General features: G+C 42.5%; 1 protein-coding gene and 1 non-coding gene across 2 annotated transcripts; both read left to right on the top strand.

Moving 5' to 3' along the window:
• The first annotated feature begins 1,498 nt into the window (after positions 1-1,498).
• Positions 1,499-15,234, top strand: oip5 (opa interacting protein 5). The gene is made up of 6 exons (XM_048538029.1): positions 1,499-1,570; positions 4,256-4,391; positions 5,160-5,226; positions 11,068-11,190; positions 12,193-12,274; positions 13,999-15,234. Exons 2-6 carry the CDS (start codon positions 4,256-4,258, stop codon positions 14,116-14,118), a joined length of 528 nt encoding a protein of 175 aa, XP_048393986.1. The 5' UTR covers positions 1,499-1,570; the 3' UTR covers positions 14,119-15,234.
• Positions 15,235-25,206: 9,972 nt separating this feature from the next.
• trnas-gcu (transfer RNA serine (anticodon GCU)) lies at positions 25,207-25,288 on the top strand. The gene has a single exon. It is a non-coding gene; the product is annotated as a tRNA-Ser (tRNA).
• The last annotated feature ends 738 nt before the right edge of the window (positions 25,289-26,026 follow it).

The raw sequence follows: 26,026 nt of genomic DNA, 5'->3' as shown, positions 1-26,026 counted from the left end.
TTTGTCTCTGCTCATCCGACAACTTCATGATTTGGGGTATTCTGTCTGAAACCATGCTAACAAATTAGCAGCATCACCAGGGAACTGGGTGTAACAAATTGGGGAACCTTGCCAGGGTTTTGTCATATCAGTGTGATTCCAGATCCACAGCAATGTGCCTGACACTCTGAAAGGCCCAGCAAGTCACTTCAAGGACAACTAGGGATGGACAATAAAAGTGTGGGTTTGGGAATGAAGGGAGAATTGTAAGGGAGAAAACCAGGGTACACAAAAAGGTTACAATTATGTTGCTAGGTGCAGTTTCTAGGCCACCAGTGGGAAAGATGTGGAGGAACAAATCTGCAGGGAAATTATAGACAAATGGTAACATTCTAGAATAGTTTTAATGCAGACTTCAATGACCTAAATATAGACTGGGACACTCAAGTGTACCTGGACTGTGTTCAAGAGAGCTTCCAAAGGGAGTAGATGTCCAGTCTGACAAGAAAGGAAGCACTGTTGGACCTGGCTCTTGAAAATGAGGATAAGTCAAGTGGATCAAGTGTCAGTGAGGGGACGTTTAGGAAACAGTGACCATTGTATTATTAGATGGTGGAAAATGATCTGCAACAGTGAGATCAGTCAATGGCAGAGAGGACACCTCAATGAGGCAAGAACAGAGTTGAGCAGGATTGACTGGAACCAGAGATTGGTAGAAAAAGTAGTAACTGAACAATAGGATACCCTCAAAGAGGAGATGGTTCAGGTACAGTCAAGATACATCCTCTCAAATAGAGAAGGTGGAACAAACAAATCCAGAGCTCCTGGATTAAAAAGGAGAAAGGAATTAAGATTAAAAAAGATGTGCCTATGCCAAGTCTCAGTTAAATTGAGAACCAAGAGGAATATCAAAGGTTTGGAGGGAAGGTCAAAAAGCAAATGAGAGAAGCAAAGAGGATTTCTAAGAAAAGACTGACAGCCAGCATAAGGAAATGTCACAGTCTTCCGCGGCCATGTAAATAGTAAAAGGCTGATAAAAGGTGGAGTAGCGCCAATTAGGTATCAAGAATGTATTAAATGAACACCATGCACCTGTCTTTACTAATGATAGAAATGCTCCCTAAGGTCATAGTGACAGGGAACTCAGTCACTAGGGCCGATCAAAATTGAAACTGCAGAAGTGTTGGTACTTAAAAATGAACAAGGCGCCCAGGACTGGTTGAGATGCCCCCAAGGATTTTGAAGGAAGTGAGAATTGACATTGCAGGGGACCTAGGCACAAATCTTTCAGTATGCTCCACACTTGAGAGGTGTCAGAGTCTGACAAACAATTGCAAACTTCACGACAGCCTCATTCAAGAGAGGATAATCCCAGCGACTGCAGACCAACCAGTTTGACATCCAGCGATGGACAACCATTTGGAATACAACTAATTCATCTCCCCCCCCCCACAAAACCTCCTCTACTCTGTTCCGTCCCCCTCCTTTCTCCACGCCCCACCCCGTTTCCGCGAAGACGGCGTACTGCGCATGTACGCTGGTTTGAACGCAGTGCGGCGCGCGTTTGCTAACGGTCGTGTTTGAGGAGGAGGTGAGGGGGTTTGGTTGGGTCTGGGGCATATGGTGGCTGGGGTGTTGTTCGCTTCTTCCTCCTCCTTCCCTCCCCCGAGAGAAAAATAAAATAACCCCCCAAGGGCAGCGGCAGCAATAACAACATGTCTCACTGTTGTTCCCCTGGCGGAGGAACTGGCTGGAAGAGGGCATGGTGCCTTTGGGTTTTGAGATGGGAGTGGGTTACTGAGCGGGTTTGTTGTTACAGAGAGGCGCTGCAGTGCCTAGACTAGAGGGGAAGATTTGGTTCGTGTCAGCTCTCAGCTTCAGCCCACAGCCGAAAAAAGCTTATTTCTGGCACCTTCGATGTGACCAGATGTCTCATGAAGTTACCAAAACTGGGTCTCAATGAAAAGGTAGCAGGACAGATGACCAAAACATGGTCAAAGAGGCTTATGAGGAACCAGAGCCGTACCCTCTCCTTTAATAAACTCCTGTTGCAATTTTCTCAGTAAACTATGTGCCTCTGGATTGCCAGCTTATTGCCTCTGCATATCATATCCCTTTTACACTTCATCTGTCACTTTAAACAAGCCTTTTCTTTTACTACGTTTGATCTTGTCTCAGTGTAAGATTTTGCTCCATGGAGCAGTTTCCCAATGTTATAAATAGCACTTTTTCTCCACTTGGCCACTAATGTGCTAGCTAGTCGTTTCTTTAAACTGCATGTTCAATGGTTGTGGTTTCAATACCAAGGGCCTCTATATCGAATGCTAAAGTGTCAAAGTGTAAGAATGTTTATAACCTATCTTCATGTGCCAATGCTAGACACAAGCCAAGAGCTAATCACATTCTCTGGTGCAACATTTCAGTGTCTGCTAATTGACAGCATGTCCATCTGTGTAGGTCTTGTATAAAAGCAAATTGTTGGGTTTTGAAAATAAAAAGAGTGCTGCAGCAACATTCTGCACGAGAGTCACACTGGACTTATAATGTTAACACTGTTTCTCTCTCTCTGTCCTAGATGCTGCCAGACCTGCTGAGTTTTTCCAGCTCTTTCTGTACCTATTGTGTGTAGGACCTGGAGTCTAGGCATTGTTAGTGACTGAACAGCCCAGTGGCAATTGAGATAGATAGACAGAAGATTTGTTTTCCAAATGCTTGCTGGGCAGTGGAGGTACTGTGGCTCAATTGCTGGCATTTCTGCCACTGAACTGCATTCAAGTCCCACTCTAGATTTGTTGGAAGGAGTGTTCGTAACACTGGACAGGTTCTTATTCAGCTTATAAATCCTTCCAACATTCAACACCATCCCTCAGTGAAAAGAAGGAAGGAAAGAAAGAAAAAAAAGTGTGGCGATGAACACAGTGGTTGGGTAAGCAATATACTAGTGAATAGGCAATACAATAGTGGTCTTTCTGGAAGTACCCTAAAAAGCAGTTGAGGCGTAAAATACTTGGAAAAAACTGTTGAGGATGGGTTTTCTTAAAAAAATACTTTTAGTTTTCATCTGCATGCTCTATGATAGCTCTTTAAGCTTCCTCTAACTTGTTCCCACAACAACTTGAAAATGATTCTCCTTTTACCCGTTAAGACAGAAAGGAAACTGAGTTTACAGCAAATTGTCACTTTATTCCATTGGTAGGATTTGATAGTCAGGATTTTAAACATTTCATTCGTGGTATGTGGATCTTGCACTTATTGCCTATCTGAGAAGTGGTGAGTTGCCGCCTTGAGCCACTACAGTCCATATGCTGACCTACAATGCCATTAAGGAGGGAATTTCCAGCATTTTGACACAGTGACACTGAAGAAATGGCAATATATTTCCAAGTCAGTGTGGACAGTGGCTTGGAAGGGAAGTTGCAGGTGGTGGTGTTTATAGTATCCATTGCCCATGTCCTTCTAAATGATAGTGATCGTGAAAGGTTCCATCCAAGGAGCTTTGGTGAATCTCTGCAATGCATCGTGTTGATAGTTGACATCCCTACTAAAGAGCATTGCAGGGAGTGAATGTTTGTGGATGTGGTGTTATTCAAATAGGGCTGCTTTTTCCTAGATGGTGTCACATTTCTTGCATGTTGTTGGAGCCTTACCTGTCCAGGTAAGTGGGAGGTATGTCATCACACTCCTGACTTGTACCTGGTAGATCGTGGACAGGCTCTGGGGAGTCAAGAGGCGGGATACTCACCACAGGATTTTTAGCCTCTTACCTGCTCTTGTAGCCATTGTGTTTAATGGCTACTCCAGTTCCAGGGGTGGCACAGTGGTTCACACTGCTGCCTGACAGCACCAGGGACCCAGGTTCTGTTCTAGCCTTTGGTGTCTGTCTGTGTGGAGTTTGCACATTCTCCCCGTGTCTGCATGGTTTCCTCCGTGTGCTCCGGTTTCACACAGCCCAAATGTGTGCAGGTTAGGTGGATTGGCCATCCTAAATTGCCCATAGTGTTCAGGGATGTGTAGCGTTGGTGGGTTATAGGGGGATGGGTCTGGGTGGGATGCACAGAGGTTCAGTGTGGACTTGTTGGGCCGAAAGGCCTGTTTCCACACTGTAGGGATTCTATGGATTCCTGAGGTTTTCTTCATAACATGTTGAAATATACTTTAATTGTGTTTACAGTCCGAATATTTCATCAATATAGTTCGGTTTGCACATCCCAATTGCGATGGTTGATTGATTTGATCAGTTGTTTTCTCTCTCTTTCTTCCTGTGTGCCCTGTTTAGATGGACAGTGTTGTGATTGGGTCCTTGAAGGTGAAGGACTGTGTGATCTTCCAGTGCAAGAGATGTCACACTGTGTTGGGAGATTCTCTGCAATCCTGCGGTAGCAGCTTACCATTGAACATGCTGTTATGTTTGAGTAAGTGTTAGGTTAGCTATGTATAAATGGTGATAGATTTTTAATCAGGAGGAGCATCAAGGCAAGAACGTGGAGTTAAGGATTATCAGATCAGGCATGATCTCGTTGAATGGCAGAGCAGATATAAAGGGCTGAATGGCCTACTTCTGTAAATCTTGTAGAAAAATACAGAAGCTTGACCACATGCGCCAACAGGTTCAAGAACAGCATATTCCCTGCTGTTATCAGGCTGTTGAATGGACTTCTATAATTTCAATTCTAATGTTGACCTCGCTTTTGTACGCCTCCTGTGCAGTCACTACCTTGTGTGCCTCGCTCTGACTAAGCACCCTGTGATTGTACTGCTCGCAAAAATAACTTTTCACTGTACTTGGGTACACGTGGCCACAATAAATCAAATCAAATCAAATCTTAGAATGAAATCACAAGCTGATATCCTGTAGAGAATGCCAAATGTGGCAGGTATTAGCTGTTAGACATCCCCACCCACCACCTCCCATTCTAGTGACTTGGTCTCTGTTGCTGTAAGCACTTAGGCTTAATGCCCCTGAAGGCAATCACATTTCTCCTTTTTACTGGGAATTAATTCTTAAATCATGAACATAAAGCAGAACTGCCATATAACTGTTTCTGAGCTGATTTGACTCCACAATCCCAGAGGGCATTAAGTTGCATTTGAGTTTTTAGAAAGCTTCTAGTGGAAATACCATTTCACCACAGCTCTGATGTCCTTTCTCATTCGTAGAATTTCTGTTGTCTTGGTTTCAGGGGTGACTGAAAATGTGGACATGGATCCCGTCAGCTTTATTGGGTGTGAAGGGCCAATGTCTAAATGGTGAGCATACAATGCCAGCTACTGCTTATACTTAGCTGGGAATAATAGAAGCTAAAGTCATTTTTAATCATTCAAGTTGTATATAATTTTTAACCTCATGTCAAAGATTTAATACTCTAACAAATTACAACAGCAAACAGAATCAATGCACACAAATACAGTTTTGAGAGAAGCAGAGGGTTATCTTTTATGGCTGACCTTCCCTGTACCAAGATTACTTAGTATTCAGCTATATTGTTGTGTTCTCTACCACAGAGTGTCTTTACTAGGTTTGGTGTCCAAGCTTAATTTTCTGTGGTGTCCTCAACATCATTGAGCAACCTTTATTAACTGCTCTTTGCCACGTTGTTTTGCAAACCCTGCCACAGATGTTGCTAGAAGTACTGTTGGAGTTCCTGTACTCCTGTATTGAAACAGTCAAGTGTGACATGGTGTACTTGGATAGGAATAAGGTGATCACAGACTACTTGGATAATAAGAGATGAAACAAGTTAAAAGGTCCAAAAGATCTGGAGAGATAGAAACACGAATCATTGGAAGTAGCAATAAAGATTAGTGAGGCCATTATTTCACAAAAAAGCAAAGAAACCCAGCAAAAGTGTTCATTTTTAGAGGGATAGATCTGAGAAGTGGAAAATGTTTTAAACTTGTATTGAACCTTGGTTAGTCCGCACAGTGCACAGCTTTGGACTTCCCACTATAAAAATAATGAAGAGGGATTCAAAGAAGTACGAGAATGATTTTAGAACAGAGATCACTTATATATAGGCTGAAATCCTTCCTTCTAGGTTAGTGAAGGCTGAGGGGTGACCTGATAGAGGTCTCTAAGACGACGTATGTGTCTGGTGGGATGGGTATAGGCCAAATGCTTTCACTTTTGGTAGAAACCAAAATTGAAGGATCGTAAGTAAGATAGTTAATCATGAATTTAGTAATGATTTCAAGGGGTACTTCGTTGTTAAAGTTTGCGATTTGCTTCCTCTAGGTAATTAAAGTAGAAGCTGAAGTGGGCAACTAGTCCCTTCAAACCTTCTTTGCTGTTCAGTAATTTGTTTATGGCATTAACTCCACTTTTCAGCTTGTCCTCCATAATGTTTCACTCCCATGTAGCCAAATAACTGACTAATTGAATATATTTAATTGGGGTGGCATAATGATCAGCACTGCTGCCTGACAGCATTGCAGGACCCGAAATAGATTCCAGCATTGGGTGTCTATGTGGAGTTTGCACGTTTTCCCCATGTCTATGTAGGTTTCTTCCAGTTGCTGCAGTTTCTTTCCACAGTCCAAAGGTATGCAGGTTATGTAGATTGGCCATGTTAAATTGTCCCATAGTGCCCAGGGCTGTGGAGGTTAGGTTGATAGGGCTTGGGAAATGTGGGGTTACAGGGATAGTATGGAGAATGCGATGCTGTTTGGAAGGTTGCTGCAGACTCAATGGCTCAAATGGTCTCTTTCAACACTTTCAGGAATGCAGTGATTCTATGCAGCCTCCACTGCTTGCTGGGGAAGAGAATTCCGATTACTAATGACTAATGAGAAGGAGTTCCTCCACGTCTCCATCTTTAAATGCAAGACCTCTTTTGTTTTAAACTGTGGCTTCTAAATTTCAACATAAGTGATAACATTGAACATTTACCCAGTCAAGCCACTTCAGTATCTTTTGTTTCAATAAGATCACCCTGCTCCTAAACCCCAATAAGTAAGATATGATCCACTCTACACTTTCATGGAGAAGCAAATTAAGTGTGTGAAGGAGAATAGTGTGATGGGACATCAGCTGTACCAATTAAGTTCCAAGTGGTGTTCCTGTTTTTAAGCAAAAAGATTTTAAGTGAAGCATTGACATGAATCAGAGTTAAAACTGGGGTTGGGTTCTGCAGGGCCTTCCTTAATAGAAAATGAATTAAATGTCATACCTGTAAGCTCTAAATTGAGGGAGCAGCTACTGGCAAGAAGGGCACAGCAGCCCCCCAAAAAAGACCCACATGCAGCAGCTGTGATATGGCCAGAAACTTACAACAGTAGGCAGTCAGGTAAGCGAGGGCCCATTACGCAGTCCCTAGACGCTGGCTCCAATATTACATTTTCCTTTTTTACAGACATTTTTACATTTAGTTTAAGTTTAGATTAGATTAGATTCCTTACAGTGTGGAAACAGGCCCTTTGGCCCAACAAGTCCACACCCCCCCTTGGAGCATGCCATCCCCCTATAACCCACACACCCTGAACACTACGGGCAATTTAGCATGGCCAATCCACCTAGCCTGCACATCTTTGGACTGTGGGAGGAAACCGGAGTATCTGGAGAAAACCCACGCAGACACTGGGAGAATGTGCAAACTCCGCACAGTTACCGGAGGCTGGAATAGAACGCGGGTCCCTGGCACTGTGACGCTGCAGTGCTAACCACTGAGCTACCATGCCGCCCCTAAGCAAGCAAGGAATCTGTAGTTAATATTATTTATTAATATTATAATATAGTTATTTAAAGTGATAGTAGGAACTGCCAATGCTGGAGAATCTGAGATAACAAGGAGTAGAGCTGGATGAATCTTAAGAAGGAGCTCGAACCGAAAAGTCAGCTTTCCTGCTCTGATGCTGCTTGGCCTGCTGTGTTCATCCAGCACTACACCTTGTTATCTCTGGTTATTTAAAGTTTTGCATTTCACAGTTTCCCAATTTTCTTGACTTTTGCACCAGGTTTCTGTACTAAACAATTAATTATCTCTAAAGATATAAACCATTGCCATACAACCCTACTATCTAAAACTCTAATCCTCTTACAAACTTGTACACACACAACACTTCACAACAGCTGTGATATTGTGCGATCTGGTAAATCCCTATTTTTACAAATAGTTCTTTCTCAATGCAATTGACAGCTTTTAAAGATAAAACAAAAAGGCATGGTCCTTACAGATGTTGAAATGATACTATGCTAAATGGGGCAGCTATAAATGCAAAGTACATTTATGTCAATAGAAAGTAGAGTTGGGGGAGGCTTATGTGTGAAATGATGCTGGCTTTGCTCAGTGGAGCTGAATAACCTGTTTCTATGCTATACATTTAATTAACTCAAAGCTGAGATTCACGAGTGGTCAGGGAGGGCGGTGCTAGCAGCAGCAGACTGTTCAAGATTGCAGCAAGGTAACATCTGCAGCCAAACTGGGACTCGTGGCTTTGTGTTGGCCCGGGATCCTTGGTTGTGGGGCAAGTGTGGGTGCAGCAGTGTCAGTGAAGTGGGGCCAACGGCAGATAGTGCCTGAAGTGGGGTGATGCCTACATTGGTGGGTCCCGCACAGGCACTGCTGAGGCGGTGAATGTCTCTCTTGAGGCTAAGTGCTGGCATGAGTTGGGTCAGAAAGACTGATATTCTGAACTTCTTACTACACTGCATTCCTAATTTTATTCCTATGACCTATAATGCTGGACTGTTTATTTCTTTGCTTTTATAATTGTTTTTTGTTCTCTAAGGAATTTGATCTTGAGTGTCTGTGCCTAGGGACCTTTGTACCTAAGATGGTGCTGTAATGTGACTTAAATATTTTACTGTATTCGTTTGAGAACATGTGACAATAAATCTAATTTAATTCAATTCAAGAGAGTGTTCTAAAATGTTCAAGCTGAAAGACCTCAAGTTAGGCTAGAAAGGAATCGGCTCAGCCAGATTAGAACAGACAGTAAATCGCTGTAAATCGATGGATGCTTATAGACCTGAGGGTGTTCAATGAGTTTAGGGACACAGTCTATAACATGCTGACCAATAGAAGAATTAATGAATGCAGTGGATTCAAATCAAATCAACATGTAATTTTGAGATAACAAAGTGTGGAGCTGGATGAACACAGCAGGCCAAGCAGTATCTTAGGAGCACAAAAGCTGACGTTTGTGGCAGGCGTAGACCCTTCATCAGAAAAGGGGGATGGGGAGAGGGTTCTGAAATAAATAGGGAGAGAGGGGGAGTTGGATCAAAGATGGATAAAGGAGAAGATAGGTGAAGAGGAGACAGACAAGTTAAAGGAGCGGGGATGGAGCCTGTAGAGGTGAGTATAGGTGGGGAAGTAGGGGGAGATAGGTCAGTCCGGGTAGGATGGACATGTCAAGAGGGCCGGATGAGGTTAGTAGGTAGGAAATGGAGGTGCAGCTTGAGGTGGGAGGAGGGGATAGGTGAGGAAGAACAGTTTAGGGAGGCAGGGATGAGCTGTGCTGGTTTTGGGATACACTTGGGGGAGGGGAGATTTTGAAGCTTGTGAAATCCACATTGATACCATTGGTCTGCAGGGTTCCCAAGCGGAATATGAGTTGCTGTTCCTGCCACCTTCAGCTGGCATCGTTGTGGCACTGCAGGAGGCCCAGGATGGACATGTTGTCTAAGGAATAGGAGGGGGAGTTGAAATGGTTCGCGACTGGGAGGTGCAGTTGTTTATTACAAACCGGCCTCCTGCAGTGCCATAATGATGCCACCCGAAGGTTGCAGGAGCAGCAACTCCTATTCTGCTTGGGAACCCGGCAGCCCAATGGTATCAATGTGGATTTCACAAGCTCCAAAATCTCCCCTCCCCCCACTGCATCCCAAAACCAGCCCAGCTCGTCCCCTCCCCCTAACCTGTTCTTCCTCTCACCTATCCCCTCCTCCCACCTCAAGCCGCACCTCCATTTCCAACCTACTAACTTCATCCCGCCCTCTTGACCTTTCTGTTCTCCCTGGACTGACCTATCCCCTCCCTAACTCCCCACCTATACTCCCCTCTACAGGCTCCATCCCCACCCCTTTAACTTGTCCGTCTCCTCGATCTACGTTCGATCAGCCTCCCTCCTCTCTCTCTCTCTCTCTCTCTCTCTCTCTCTCTTTATTTCAGAACCCTCTCCCCCCATCCCCCTTTACTGATGAAGGGCCTAGGCCCAAAACATCAGCTTTTGTGCTCCTAAGATGCTGCTTGGCCTGCTGTGTTCATCCAGCTCCACACTTTGTTATCTTGGATTCTCCAGCATCTGCAGTTCCCATTATCTCTCTCAACATGTAATTTTATTTGCCAAATGTGAAAACAAAACTTGAATTTGTCAGCCCTATGTTAACAGGCCTAATAATGGAACTGATAACAGGAACACATTTAAAGATCCCTTGTGTAAATAACCTAAACGTGTGATCATAGAATTGTTACAGCACTGGATGACATTTAGCCCACTGTGTCAGTGATGTCTCTAGGAGTACATCTGGTCCCATTCCCTGTAGCCCTGCAAATATTTCCCTTCCTGATTTTCATCCAGTTTCCTCTTAAAATCCACAGCCGACTCTCCCTCCACCCCACACACTGGTAATGTAGTCCAGATCCTTTTCATAATAGGAACCAAAAATTTTGCCTGAACAAATTTCTGTTTGGAGGGTGCAGTGTGTCATTTGGACATCAGAAGCTCTTGAAGCATGACATGTCTTTGCCCCCAGAAAGCCAGTAAGGCTTGAGAAGCACAGTGCAGTGGAAATCCTTGAACCAACATTGATATTGATATCCTAGATAATGCAATGACTCTGAGGAAGCAAAGGATTTAGGTTGTGAGTTTGACAGAATTTGGTTACTGCAAGTCTTGCTTTTAACCATTGCTACAGTAATTTAGACAAACATCTATGACCTTCCAATGAGTATACTTTACTGAAAATCAGTGTGAATTCTTCTGTCTTAATACAGATGATACAGATATAAACATTTCAAAAAAACCTGCAAAAGAGACTGGCTTAATGTTACAAAACATTAGAATAAAACTGACATCGAAATAGCAAATTGTTAGTAAGGTTATTCACGGGGACTTTTTCAACTTCTATATCACGTTTTTTATTTGTAGCCTTTACAAGTCACTTTACTGCAGCTTCTGCAGAGCCCATGTGGGTATTGTTCCCTTCTCTACAACAGATGCTTTGGATCACTTACGTGGACTATACTGCTTGGACAAGTGTGCCTTGCACTGGTGAGTAGTAATAGCAGTCCTGGTGCCCGAGTTCCATACACTTGTCCTATTTATTCATTACCCAAGTTCAAACGTAACCCATAATGGCTCTCAAGATCATAGGTGAAATATTTAGGGAGTAATTAGATTGAAACAGTGAAAATGGATTTTACAGCTCTGCTCATTTAACTGGAATCCAAACTGAAATGATTGAAAATGCTAAGATGACTCTTCCTCTCTTTCCAGTCCCTAATGAAGACTTTCAACAGTGACAGTGCCAAATCATTGAGAATTTTTGATCAGAGTTGAAAACCATGTTCTGTGATTTAATGCAAGAGTTGGTTGTGCAGCAAGCACTAGACTAGAATTGTGTAGGAGACCTATGAAGTAGGCAGGCCAATTCTGTCAGTGGTGCTCTGCCTTGCAAGTGTCTAATATGCATTGCTCAACTAGAAATAGGATCTCTTGTAATCGGTTCAGTGAGTGTAAAATATCCTACAATACAGCAATTATTTTTTATTAACTAGTACCTAGGGAACCAGTTGGTCAAATATTCTGGTTGACCAAGAGGTCCACATAAGCAAAGTAAAAATATACACTAAGTAATAGGAACGTAACATCATTGTTGTATTTTATTTAGAGCATAAATCACACCCTCAACTGATTATTCATTGCAGTAATACAGTAAACTTTGTGGTATTTGAGGTACATAATTTTTTGCTTGTTTAGTGAGAGTGCAGGTTCATAAAGTGCCAGTTAAAATAAAGTTTGCTGTATTTAAAGAGAAGGAAAATGCCATGTTCCTTCCTTTTATGTATCATGACAAAATGAACTAACTAATCATCATTTTCTTTTTATGTGGCCTTGCGGTGCACTTATTAAATGCTGATGTAATGTTGCAACATCTCAACCAAGAAAGTTGTAATAATTTGAGATGCTAAGAGAGTAAATTAAAGTGTATTTGTGTTTAGAAACAAAGCTAAAAATTGCAGTGATCCTTTGTGTAACTGTTTCATCTTTCAGCTACATGTTGCAGAGCACGTCTGAGGTGGAAGCTGCTGCCCTAAGTCTTCAACCTCAATGCTTAACTCAGCACATAGGAGAGGTAATATGGTGCTCAATGTGTCTATGTCCTAAACCTTTGGGAAATAAGACAGTTGTACCAGATCCTAGCTCTCTGCCCCTCCCCAGTTCTGAAGAAGGGTCCCGACCTGAAACGTTGACCTTCCTACTCTGCCTGGCCTGCTGTGTTGACCACTCAGTTTGGTGCTAAGTTATAAATATGGACAGGATGGGCCCATGCTACAGTTTGTCCTGTACCGTCTGATACGTGCATGTGGATACCACCTCAGTAGTGACTCTCATTTTCAGGTCCTGATTTTGTCTCCACTGGAAGTAACGAAATATACTGTAAAGCCTGTCTGGTCAAAATGGAGTGTGGGTAGGGTGATGGAAAGGAAGAGGTCAATCTTCACCATGGTGTCTACTACCTCTGAACAGGAAATGGAAAGAAATTGAAAGTTTGATCCCGATTTGGCACCTGACACATGCACCGTTTGTCCAACATTCCCCATCACTCAATCACGCCAAACCCTGGACTCACACTTGGCTACACCACTCACCACTTCTGGTAGCTATACCTCACTACACTGACACAGCCACCAGTTACCTCTCCACCTGCCCCTTTCTCCTGTGGAGTGGGGGTACAAACAGTGAAAGATAGAAGTGCAAGGGCAAAGCATTTTGGGGTGGGGTTGGGGGAGGGATGGTGCAGGAAGCGAGGAGAGCCAAAAAACAATGCCTTTTCTCATCTAAAATAACAAGATGTAGAGCTGGAGGAACACAGTAGGCTAGGTAGCATTAGAGAAGCAGGAAATCTGACGTTTCAGGTATGGACCCTTCTTCAGAAATGGTGAAGGTGAAGGGGACTCTGAAATGAATAGAGGGGGGGTGGAGGCGGATGAAAGGTGGATAAAGGAGCAGATAGGTGTAGAGGAGACGGACAGGTCAAGGAGGCAGGGATGGAGCCAGTAAAGCTGAGGAGTTAGGATGGGGGCTGGTCAGTCGAGGGAAGATGGACAGGTCAAGGAGGCAGAGATGAGGCTAGTAGGTTGGTTGTGGGGATTGGTCAGTGAGGCAAGAGGAGCAAATAGGTGGGAGAAAAGGAGGACAGGTTGAGGAGGCAGGGACGAGCTGGTCTAGTTTTGTCTGTTCACTCAATGCCGGCAGTGACCTAACAGGCATGTCACTGCATCTGCACGTGTGCAAGAAGTCCTCCCCCTAGTGTTGCAATACAAGTGTTGGCAGTTTTTTTCCCTTTTTTATTCTTCTTTCCAGAACTGCCCTGACATGTAACTAATTTTTTTCCCCATCACCAAATCATCTGTGGTATTTTTCCATGCATTAAACATCACCAATAAGTCACTCATGTTTCCAATTAAATCATTACATGCAAAGACCATTAAGGATAATACAAACTATCAAAGGGATGTAGGAAGGTGGGTGGTGCGGATGCTAAATACAATCTAAGATTAATGCAATAACAAGATTACATCACCACTCAATGAACCAGCCATCAAAGCTGTAATGTTGGATTAGTAGAACTGTAGATTAGTAGATTACAGAATTATTAGTTTTCTCGCGAAATCCCCTGACTACACAGCAACAGCTGTGTGAAACCTGTGAATGTGGCTTACTGAACAACTTTATTTTGCTTTTAGCATTATTACCGGTTATGCGTCTTTCCCACCTTGGCTGACACTGCCTGGTAATGTTTCAGTCCTTTATGAATTGAATGTCCATCTGACTGCCTTCCTTTTTAACTTCTAGTTGAAAAGACAGCTTGTGGTGGCTCACTATCGATTGTTAGCAGCAATGAACAAGTTGGATGAACTGGTTGGAGAGGAGAGTGGACTAGGGACCAGTGTCACTCTGAGACATAGGCATTAACAGAAGTGTGGCCTGTGCTCTAAGGTGTGAGAGTGTGATTTTGGGCCTTTGAAAATACAGCCACTGTTAACTACAAGCCAGCTGCCACACTTGGCTGCCTTGAAAAAGAATCTTCAACAGAGCTCTGAGAGTGGAGCAGAGGAAGCATCACTGTTTTGAAATTGTTCATAAGCATAAGTTGTGCGTGTACTGCGCTTTGGCTTTGTGACCTGTCATCTGACATTCAGAACTTGATTACACCTACACAGTCCAACACGTAACCTGATCACATCCATATTAGTATAACCTGCAATCTGATTTACAGAATAGTACAACATTTTGGGTATTTTAAGCCTTCAGAAGCCAGTGACTTGCTATCAAGGACTGCAGGTCACTTTACACTACAGCAAATAGTGAATCCACATTAGTCACTATATCGTTCTACCTGGTACTCAGAAATGTACTAAATATACACCGGTCCTAGTCAGCTTTCGTGTCCATATAATCATCACAAAATCTACATATAAGATGTTAAGTTGGCCTGCCGCCTCACGACTACATTACTAATTTATGGTGGGTTTGTGCTACAGGCATATCAATTTTCATGCTCAGCCACTTCAAATCATTAAAGCATACTGTCCAGCCCCTGTCTTTTTTTTTCTTTCTATCTGGAAGAATTTCTTAGAATCTTCTGCAATCCAGCCGAGTTGACTGATCAAAGTTAATTCCCCATCATTGGGAGACAATTGCTTGAGCTGTTATCCAGTATAGGCAGTATCGAACTGTAAAACTGGCTAGCTGTAAGGAACTGGAGGAAAGCTTGGCCAACACAGCTCAGTTATATTTGTTCGTCACCAGCACTCAAAACAATGAATATTGATCTACTCCAAACAATGATATTTATCTTACTTCTCAGCATTCAAATATTAGCAAATGTTGCACTGTGCAGTTTACAACAAGCTTTCCTCCATTCTGTTAAATTCATTTGCTACTTGGCTATCACTGGGAGTGGACTGCTGTCTGAATCCATCGGCTAATGCAATTCCATCAGCAGCTGCAATCCTGAACTGTAGCTTGGTATGTGTTGGTGAACTGTTTAACTTATGCAATACTGTAACAAATTGAGCAATAAATAGACTGTAGCAGATTCATTGTTTTGTGTGTTTTTTTTTGTCTTATCCAATACTTCTCTTCTATTTTTAGATTAATCATGAGTTTGAGCTTGTTCCTGTGGCAGATATGGAGTTGATATAATACTGAAGATTTGATCTGATTTGATTTATTGTTGTCACATGTTTTGTGTGCAGTTCAGGCAGATACTAACACATCAGGAGCATAGGAAGAGGAGTAGGCCATTCAGCCCCTGCACCATTCAATGAAATCATGTTTGCTCTTTGGCCTAACTCCACAAAGCCCATGTCCCTTAAAACCCTTTCTTGACAAAAATTTATCTATCTCAGATTTTTAATCAACTGATGCAGCATCCACTGCTGTTTGTAGATGAGAGTTCCAAACATCTACCACCCTTTTGTGTGTAGAAGGGCTTCCTAAAATCTCTCCAGAACTGTCTGGTTCTCATTCTCAGACTTTGGTCCTAGTTCTCAGACTATGCCCCCTAGTTTTAGAAACCCCTAATTAGTGGAAATAGTTTATCTACCCTGCCTTTTGTTAATATCTTAAAGACTTTGATCAGATCATGCCTTAACCTTCCAAATTCTAGAGAAAATGTTTATATTGTACATTCTCTCCTCAAACTTACCTGGACTTCAGAGGTTATCATTGATTCATTCCTTGACGCCCCACCCAACTGACAAGCAATCGCTGGTATGGACAGTTAATATTTGAGTTTGTGAAGTTCTGCACACTTTCACAGACCACCTCTTGTTTCATGCATGGGAAAAGGTACTTGCATAACTTGCTGTCTGTTTGGTTGCAAAGTCACTGGACCTTCCTGGTTTGTAAATCTTTGAGTTGACACTTCCTCTTGTGCAAGCAGTGATATCCCCTGATAGTGGAGGCCATTGAGTGTGCTGATGCTGAGCAGATGAATTTCAAGTTGCAAGCCTGTGTTACTGTACACTTGCTGTCTGTGTAGACAAGCAGCGTTACTACTCTTTATGTAACTGACATGGAATATTAGTACTTCCTGTGTCATTTTCTAGGTATTCTATCGAGGAAACTGCAAAGGAGGAATACCAGTTGAATGTTGACTACAACTTCAGGTTCACGAGTCTGTGAAAAAGCAGCCAGCAATTTGTAACAACCTTCATTCACATCATCCAGATGCTTGCATTGTTACAATGTGAGACTTTAATCAGCTTAACATTGAGCAAATTCTACATGACTTGAATTTAGTACAGATTGTAAACAACCCAATACAGAGTGCATATGAAGGTCGAAATCCTGGTTCCACTTGTTGTAAAGTCAGTGGACTATGGTTCTTTGGGAGATGATAATATATACTTTAGTGGCTTCTCATCAGATTTGTAAGTACACAATAGTGCAATCAACAATCATCTTCAATGAAGAATAAGCCTGTAACATGTACTTTCACAGCTATTAACAATTGTCTATAATACAAGGTTATAGTCCAACAGCTTTATTTAAAATCACAAGCTATTGAAGCACTGCTGCTTTGTTAGGCGAAGTGGAGGGAAGCGCGCAACTGACGAAGCAGTGGCACTCCAAAAACCTGTGATTTGAAATAAACCTGTTGCACTATAAACTTGTGTTGCCTGACTTCTGGCTTTGTCCGCTCCAGTCCTACAGCAGCCACTCTACATCATTAACAAGTGTGCTTAATGAGTTGAATATTTCCAGCAGGGCAATGTTTGGATTTCACGAGGAATCAAATTAGGTTCAATTGTACATTTAGCTATCATAAACAATGCTTCCATGAAGGGTTCTTATGGCATTGTGGTAGTGTCTGGACCTCTGAACCAGGAGACTTACCTGCTCCGGAGGTGACTAAAAACAGTTCTGGACAGTTTGATTAGAAAAAGAATCAGCCTGCATTGATACCGTCATGTTTGTTCATCACTATTTATCTATGGATGACCTAACCCTTCTACTATGGAGTTGTAACTCATCTCACCTAAAACATGAGACTGAGTAGTAGGTGTGGGAGGCAACAGCAAATCACACCACTGAATCCCAGTGAGGCTGTGTTTTGTGGAAACCCTCCTAAGCCCCTTCTCATCAATTTAGACTTTGCTGAGATGGTATAATAGTTTGCATTAAATCGTTAATAATGCATATTCAAAGTGATCTCATGGGATTACCAATCAAATGAAATATTTAAGAGCAAATGGAAGGCTTCACGTGATAAACATGGAAGATTAGATCGCATGGAATCCAGAGACAGTTGGCAAATTGGATACACAATTGGCTTGATGGTAGGAAGCAGAAAGTAATAGAGGAAGGATGCTTGTTGGACTGGAGGCCTATGACTAGTGGTGTGCCTCGAGGGTCAGTGCTGGACCCATCACCATTTGTTATCTATGTCAATGATTTGGATGAGATTGACCTTTATCCACTGAGGAAGTGGGCCGAGAAATGGCAAACGGAGTTTAATATAGATAAGTGTGACCTGTTGCATTTTGGAAAATCAAATCCATGTAGGAGTTTCGTGGTGAATAGTACGGCCTTAAGGAGCCTAATGGAAGAGAGGGACCTTCAAGTTCAGGTGCACAGTTCTAAAAGTGGAGTCACAGGCAGACAGAGCAGTGAAGAAGACTTGTAGCCTGCTTGTCTTGATCAGTCAGGGTAATGTGTGTAGAAGTTGAGAAATTATGATGCAGCTGTACATGACATTGGTGAGGCTGCTTTTGGAGTACTGTGTTCATTTTTAATCACCTTGCTACAAGAAGGATACTATTAAACTGAACAGAATGCAGAAGAAATATATAAGGATGTTGCCAGGACTCGATACACTGAGTTATAGGGAGAGGCTGGACAAGCTAGAACATTTTTCTTTAGAGTGTAGGAGACTGAGGGGGCATCCTATAGGAGTGTGTAAGATCATGAGAGGCATGCATAGGGTGAATGCACTCAGTCTTTTTCCCAGGGTACTCAAGGACTAGAGGGCATCAGTTTAATTTAAGAGGGAAAAGAATACCTGGAAACCTGAGGGGAAACGTTTTTACGCAGAGGGTGATACGCATATGAATGAGCTGTCAGTGGAAGTGGTTGAGGTGGGTACATTAAGAGCATTTAAAAAACATTTGGACAAATACATGTGTAGGGCAGGTTTAGCAGGACACGGGCCAAGTGCAGAGAAATGTTAGCGAGGATGGACATTTGATCAGCATGGACTAGTGTGGGCTGAAGGACCTGTGTCTATGCTGTGGGACTCTATGGAAGGTGGTATATCAGAATTAAGAGTGGGAACAAGCTATTTAGACTCCCACACCTGCGCTACCATTCAATAAGTGAATGGCCGTGCTGATTGTGCCCTCAATTGCAATTTCTTGTCTCCCTTACTTTACCTCTATTAACCTTTGATTGTCTTATTGATTGACTACCTTCTGTAGGTTGGCCTTGGATATGTTCAATGACTCAGTCTCCACTGCTTTCTAATGTAGAGAATTTTACAAGTAACTCCCAGGGGAAAACAAGTCTCATCTTTGCCTTAAATAGGTGACACATAATTAACAAAGAGAGGAGCATCCTCTTATAATCCATTTTTTCACATACTCCTATGGTTTCTATATTTTGGTAAAATCACATATATTCCTCAAAAACACCAGCAGGCAATTGGCCCAAACTGCTCAACATTTTTCTCACAAGCTACCATCTCACCCTAGGAATCAACTCAGAAACAGCACTGAAACTGACCTGAGATAATCCTTTGTCAAAGATACTCTGGCACTGTCAAACAAATAACTGCATGTTTCCTTGCTGAAAAGGCAGAGAAAAAAACACTGTCTAGACTCTACCAGAAAATGCTTTAATCCCACCTCCCATTGCTGCTGTCTCTTACCACAACCAGATTTAAGTAAACATACAATGGTATTAAAGAGAAAATGGACCATTCTTCCAATAAGATATAGAATGTATGTTTGATGAGACAGCCCACACAAACCAATCAATGTTGTGAACTATGAGGAGGAAAGTGATAAACTGCAAGAGAATATAGGCTGGTGGATTGGGAAAACAAACGACATATGAATTTTAATGTAGAGAAGTGTGAAATTATTTCTTTCTTTCTGACTGGATAGCTGTCTAAAGAGTGGGGGAAAAAAAGTCAAGGACAGGGTACAGCACTAGGTGGGCTGCTGTTGCAGGAATCTGGCATAGACACTACGGGATGAGTGGCCACCTTCTAAATAAAAACTGAGTGATTGTTGTAGTTCATAGCATTGATCAAAGTGCACTCCAAGCCTACTCCCAGTCTGTACTGTAAAGGAAACTTTGGACCGTGGACTAAAAAATGTGAAAAGACACTGCATTAAACAAAGGAAACTGTAGAAGATGATGTTGCATTTTTAAAAACCATTTATTGTAACTCATTGTGAATTGTATCTACAATATTGCCTTATTTAGCAATGGGAGAGGATGTGAAACAGAATGATACTATATATGCATGTGTTCAGTGCAGTTTTGCTGGAGACAGTCCTTTTTTTTTCAGCCAGGACCAGTTGTAAAAGTTCTGGCCTAAAGTAAATTCAAAAGTAAATCCCATCCCATGGGATCAACTATCTCCAGACTCGTAGCAGAAGCAGTGATGCAAAGACTGGAAAGGACTGCCCTTCCGCAAATCCAACCTAAACTATGGATACGCTACATAGACGACACCTTTGTCATCATTAAATGGACCAAATTAGAAGAGACACACAAACTCATGAACAACACCCTCACTGGAATAAAATTCACCAGAGAGGAGAAGAACAAACAGCTCCCATTCCTGGAAGCAAATGAAAGTACACCGAAAAGCCACACACTCAGACCAGGTATTGAACTTCACACAAACGAAACTGCATGCAAACACTATTTAAAAGGACAACAACACACTGCAGCAACTTGGAACTACACCAAGAGGAGGAGGAATACCTCTTCCAAGTGTTCAAGGATAATGGATATCCAAAGAACTGGTTCAGGGGATGCCTAAAGGAACAGCATCAGAAAGATTCAACACACCCCAACACATTCATCACACTACCCTACATCAGGAACACGTCACAACTCACCACAAGACTTCTACGACTGCTGGGCATCAGAGTGGCACACAACCCCACATCAACCCTACAACAAGCGCTCACCCAAACTAAAGACCCACTCCCCGCCATGGACAGGACCAATGTCATCTACAAGACCCCCTTGCAGAGACTGTGAGAAACAGTACATTGGACAAACAGGAAGGAAACTAGCAAAAGAGTACATGAACATCAACTGGCTACCTGGACAACCATTCAATGTGAAAATCATTCACGTTGCTGGCAAAGATAATACAATAATGGACACATTGTTCAGATTATAAAAATGATGGTATAAGTTAAGAATCTAAGAAAAAAATGATAAAGATTGTATCGCATTTATATAATACATGAATGAGGATAGATGATACAAGTAGTGTGTTTTGTTGTCCATATGTCACGTACCTTGTGGTGAAATGTATTTCTGAAATGGTATTTCATCTTTCCTAAGAGTGCAAGTCATAAAGACCACATTTATTTGTTTGGGCTGTTACTAAAATATGTGGAAATATAAAAACTGTTGCAATTTTAAAAACCAGTTCCCTGGGATTCATTGTAAGTTCCATCCACAACATTGACTTATTCAAGCAATAGGGGAGGATGCTAGACACACTTGCTCCGTGTGTGTGCGTACATGCGCGTGTGGTCAGGAGTGCTAAACATAGTTACAGATCTTCGATTGGTTCCGGGATAAATGGCTACAGGAGAAACATTCAAACTGCAAAGAGAAATCACCTAAATCTCTCTCTGTCCCTCCTGTGTGACTATAAGACCATAAGAAATAGGAACAGAAGCCGGCTGTTTGACCCCTTGAGCCTGCTTTGCCACTCAATGGGATCACAGCTGCTCAGACTTCTTACTTGCACCTCTCTGGACTTTTCCCATAACCCTTGATTTCTTTAATGATCAAAAATCTATGTATCTAAGACTTAAATATACATAAGCACTCTGTCCCTACAGTTCTCTGTAGCAAAGATTCACAATACCCTGAGAAAATAAATTCTTCCTCATCTCAATGTTAAATTGGTGCCCCTTTATTCCAATATCATGCCATCTGATCCAAGGTTCTCCCATGAGGGGAAAGACCCTCTCATCTTCTACCCTATCAACCTCTTAAGAATCCCACATGTTTCAGTGAGACCACCTTCTCATTCTTCTAAACTTCAGTGACTAGAATCCTACTTTTCAGCCTTTGCTGAGATCTGTTTACACCAGGGATCATCCTAGTGAGACGTCTCTGCTCTGTCTCCAATAAAGTGATACCTTTCCTTAAATAGGAGGACCAAAGCTGTTCACACTGCTCCAATGTAGTATCACCAATGCCTTGCACAGTCGCAATAAGACTTTCCCATTCTTATTCTACAACCCCATTGAAGCATTCCATTAGCCTTCCTGGTTACTTGCTGCGTCTGTGTGCCAGATTTCTGTATTTCATGGACAAGAACACCCTTTGTGTTGCAGCTTTCCACACTTTTTCTCTGTTTAAATAATACCCTGTTCCTTTGTTCTCCCTTCCGAAATGAACAACTTCACATTTTCCCACATTCCACTCCATTTCCAACTTTATGCCCGATTTTGTAACCCATCAATTTTTCCCTGTTAACTGTTTGTTTCTCTCTCACAACCTTCCTTCCACCTATTTTTGTCATCTGCAAATTTGGCTACGATATATTTGCCTCCTTCCTCCAATATATAGGTAGTTCTAGCACTGATCCCTGTGGAAACCGATTTGTCACAGGTCACCAGACTGAAAAAGAATTCCTTATCCCTACTAGCTGTTTCCTGCCCATTAGTCAATTTCCTATCCATGCCAATGTTCTAACTCTAACATCTTATGACTTAATCTTTTGTGAGGTACCTTGCCAAATGCCTTCTGGAAGTCCAAATGCAACACACCCACTGGTTTCCCCCTATGCGCTGTGGTAGAGACTTTCTTGAAAAACTCAAATTAGCCAGACACAATTTCCCTTTCACGAAGCCATGCTGACCTTGCTTGATTATATTACGATTTTCTAAATATGCTGCAATTACATCCTTAATAATATGGTACTTGGAGTGTGAAGGTGGAACATAAAATCTTCTAATCCCTATTCTCACTCTCTGTTTTCCCACGAATTTGTGGAGCAGTGTTTCTCTGTCTGCAGGTCTGTGACCAGTGGTGTTCTGCAGTGGTGATCTGTTGTTTGTAACACTTGTAAATGATTTGGATGAAACTGTGGGTGGTCTGATTAGTTTGTTTGCAGATGACACACAAAACTGGAGTTTTGTGGAGTTATGGAAAGTGAGTAAGGTTGCCAAAGGATACAGCATAATATGGATCAATTGGAAAGTTGGATGGAGAAATGGCAGACGGAGTTTAATCTGGACAAGTATGAGCTGATGCCTTTTTGGAGGTTAAATGCAAGAGGAAAGTATACAATAAATGACAGGATCCTTTGGAGCATTCCTATACAGAGGAATCTTGGGGTGCAAGTCCATAGCTTCCTGAAAGAGGCAACATGAGTGGATAAGGTGGTAAAGTAGGAGTACACCATGCTTCGGGTTATGGGCTAAGAGCAGGCAAATGGCATGGCACCAGTTTAGTTTGGGAAACCTGGTCAGCATGGACAAGATGGACTGAAGGGTCTATTTCCGTGCTGTTATAACTAACTGCTCTAACTGCTGTCTCTGCAGGTTCTGTAATTGAAAGGAAAAAATGGATTTAAATGACCTTTAGAGATACTGAAGGGAAAATTCGGAATCAATGAATAAAAGATAGAATCAATGTGCAAACAACATCGCCTCATTAGCAAAGAATCAGACAGAGTCAAGAGAAAACCAAACAAAAATGACGCATGGTGTCTGTGCTTGGACTAGCGCCAGAACCATGTTTCTCTGACTTTGCTTTCCATTCTCATTTGCAGTACTTGTATCCTTCTCTTTATCTGTCTTTCTGTGTATGGGAAGTTTTAAAGGAGTAGGTTGAAGTTATTGAGTTATAAGTTAACAACTAATATTTCTTTCTTGCCACTGGTTAAAAACAGTTTGGTTACAAAAAAATAAGTAATTTCCTTGTTAAGATAAAAATGTGGCATGTGTATTCTTAACCTGAATTAGACTGTTAATTCAAATCAGGTAATTCAGTAGTTTTTGTATATCTATTTTCATATTTGTGACAATTTGTCAAATGGTAGAATATTAGTGCACTACTCTAATGAGTTGTGATTTTAGTTAATGTAAGAGTGTATGCTAGATGTCATATTCGTAAGGAATCTATCCCAAGCTGCTGTGGGAGGCAAGGGGGGAGATTGCATTTTCTGATGACAGGAGAGGTGTCAGAGGACTGAAGGACAGCTAATGTAGTACCATTATTCAAAAAGGGAGATATGGAAAAAGAAAGGAATTACAGGCCAGTGAGTCTAACATCAGTGGTAGCAAAAGGAGGTACAGAACTAATCTCCACTTGGAGATTAACCAAAGACTAACCTAGCAAAGTCAGCCTGGGGAGATCATGTCTGACAGGTTAGACAGATATTTTCAGGAGGTTTCCAATTAAAGCTGATACAGTTGACGTAGTTTACTTGGACATCAGTGAGGGATTTGACAAAGTAGCTCATGGGATACTGGTCGAGAAGGTAACAGCCCACGGAATCCAGAGCAACCCAGAAAATTGAATCCAAAACTGACTGAGTGGTGGAAGACGAAGTTACCCTCTGGTGGAGATTGTTTTTGTGACTGGAAGCCTGTGTTCTGTGGCAAACCACAGGAATCAGTGCTGGATCTCTTGCGTTAGTTGTGTACATTAATGATCTATATACATATAGTACGTCACAGATGATATGACAATTGGTAGTGTTGCAACTAGCGAGGAAGAAAGCCGTGTACTACAGGATGATAAAGATGGGCTGGTCAGATGAGCAGAACAATGGCAAGTGGAATTTAATCTGAGGGTTCTGAGGAAGGGTCACCCAGATCTGTAACGTTAGCTCTGATTTCTCCATGTGTGCTGCTAGACTTGCTGAGCTTTTCCAGTAACTACTGTTTTTGTTTGGAATTTAATCCGCATGGAATACTTGCCTTTTTCACTTGAGGAATTGAATACAAGTCATGATGGAGGCATGAGCGAGGCCACAGCTGGAGTTCTGTGCGCAGTTATGGCCACTACACTATAGGAAGGATGTGATTGCACTGGAAGGGGTGCAGGAGAGATTCACCCAGATGTTGCCTGGGATGGAGCATTTCAGCGATGAAGAGAGACTAGTTAGGCTGCAGTGACCAGAGAAAACTGATGGACAGGGAGATGTGATTGAGGTGTACAAAATTATGAGCACAGATAAGGTTGCTAATAATAAGCTTTTCCAGTTATTTGTGGGATCAATAACAAAGGGGCAAGACATGCTGTTGATCTCTGACTCCAACATCTACAGTTCTTGCTATCTCTGGACGTAAGGTCAGTACATTTAGAGGGGAATAGGAAGAACTTTTTGCATTCAAAGGGTTAGTGGAGGAGGGGGTGATCTGGTACTGTCGAGACATTAGCGAAGTATTCAGATTAATGAGGCCACGGGCCAAGTACTGGAAATTGCGACTGGAACAGATAGGTACTTGATTACTGGTGCAAGGGTTAGCCGAGGGGCCTGTTCCCCGACTGTGACTATGAATGGCGCCTGTGTACCAATATGCAATGTAAATGATTGTGCAGTACATTGAACATTCAACAATTCCGACCGCCTTCCGCCAGCTTGTACAGACACTGTATCAATTTGCAGTGGCTCCTTCCACTAGATCGTCTCAGTCACCTGGACGCTCCCCCTTTCCCTGGGCCCGCCCCGTCTCTCAGCCGCGCATGTACAGTTTATCAGAAACTCGCGCTCCCAGAAACGGCGGGGGTGGGATCTCCTCAAGAGGCCTGTAGTCGGCGGCGCAAACAGCCGATGACGAGGTGGCCGAGTGGTTAAGGCGATGGACTGCTAATCCATTGTGCTCTGCACGCGTGGGTTCGAATCCCATCCTCGTCGATGTCTGACTTTTTACTGAACATCACCGTACCTGGATGGGAAATCAGTGACTGATCCATCTGTGTGCCTTTTTAGCATTTCCCTCTTCCACTTTGGTATCATCTGTCTCACTGGACGTTAGTTACAAATGCCAAAGGCCCATTCAACCTCCCTCAATCCACACTTTTGTGAGTAGCCGGTGGCCGCAGGCTGACCACAGGGGTTAGTGTGAATGACCAGAAGCCCCAGGTTGACCACAAGGGTCACTGCGAGTGACCAGGAATGCCAGGCTGACCATAGGTAGGTAGTATGAGAGACCAGGAGCCCCAGGCTGACCAGAGGAGTTACAGTGAGTGACCAGGGATCTAGGCTGACCGCAGGTGACCTGGAGCAACGTCCTAGGCTGTTTCTTCAAAACAAGAACCATTCATGTTGCTGGCTCAGCCAGCATTTATTTCCCATCCCAGACTGTAGTCAAGAGCCAAACACATTACTGTGGGTCTGGAGTCCAGGGCAGGGTGAGGATAGCAGATTTCCTTCCCCAAAGGCAATTTAATGAACCTGAGGATTTTTTTAATGACAGTTGACAGTGATCAATAATTGCAGATTTCTATTCGACTCAAATCCCCGCCTGCCTTTGAAACCATATCACCAAGACATTAACCTAATATTGTCTGCAGCTTATCTATGTCTCTCTGCAACCTATAGCATCGATAAACACAAAAACAAATCTGAACCACATGTTGGCTGAAGACGTTT

The sequence above is a fragment of the Stegostoma tigrinum genome, chromosome 10 (assembly GCF_030684315.1).
Source record: "Stegostoma tigrinum isolate sSteTig4 chromosome 10, sSteTig4.hap1, whole genome shotgun sequence".
NCBI classification, from domain to species: domain Eukaryota; kingdom Metazoa; phylum Chordata; class Chondrichthyes; order Orectolobiformes; family Stegostomatidae; genus Stegostoma; species Stegostoma tigrinum.
The sequence above is the reverse complement of the archived record's forward strand: the minus strand, read 5'-3'. Positions and strand labels throughout refer to the sequence as shown.

Bases quoted from the DNA above. Each gene is read 5' to 3' on its own strand.
- oip5 (XM_048538029.1), top strand. From the start codon at position 4,256: ATGGACAGTGTTGTGATTGGGTCCTTGAAGGTGAAGGACTGTGTGATC. The intron at 4,392-5,159 runs GTAAGTGTTAGG...TCTTGGTTTCAG, and splicing joins GAACATGCTGTTATGTTTGA to GGGTGACTGAAAATGTGGAC. The intron at 12,275-13,998 runs GTAATATGGTGC...TTTAACTTCTAG, and splicing joins TAACTCAGCACATAGGAGAG to TTGAAAAGACAGCTTGTGGT.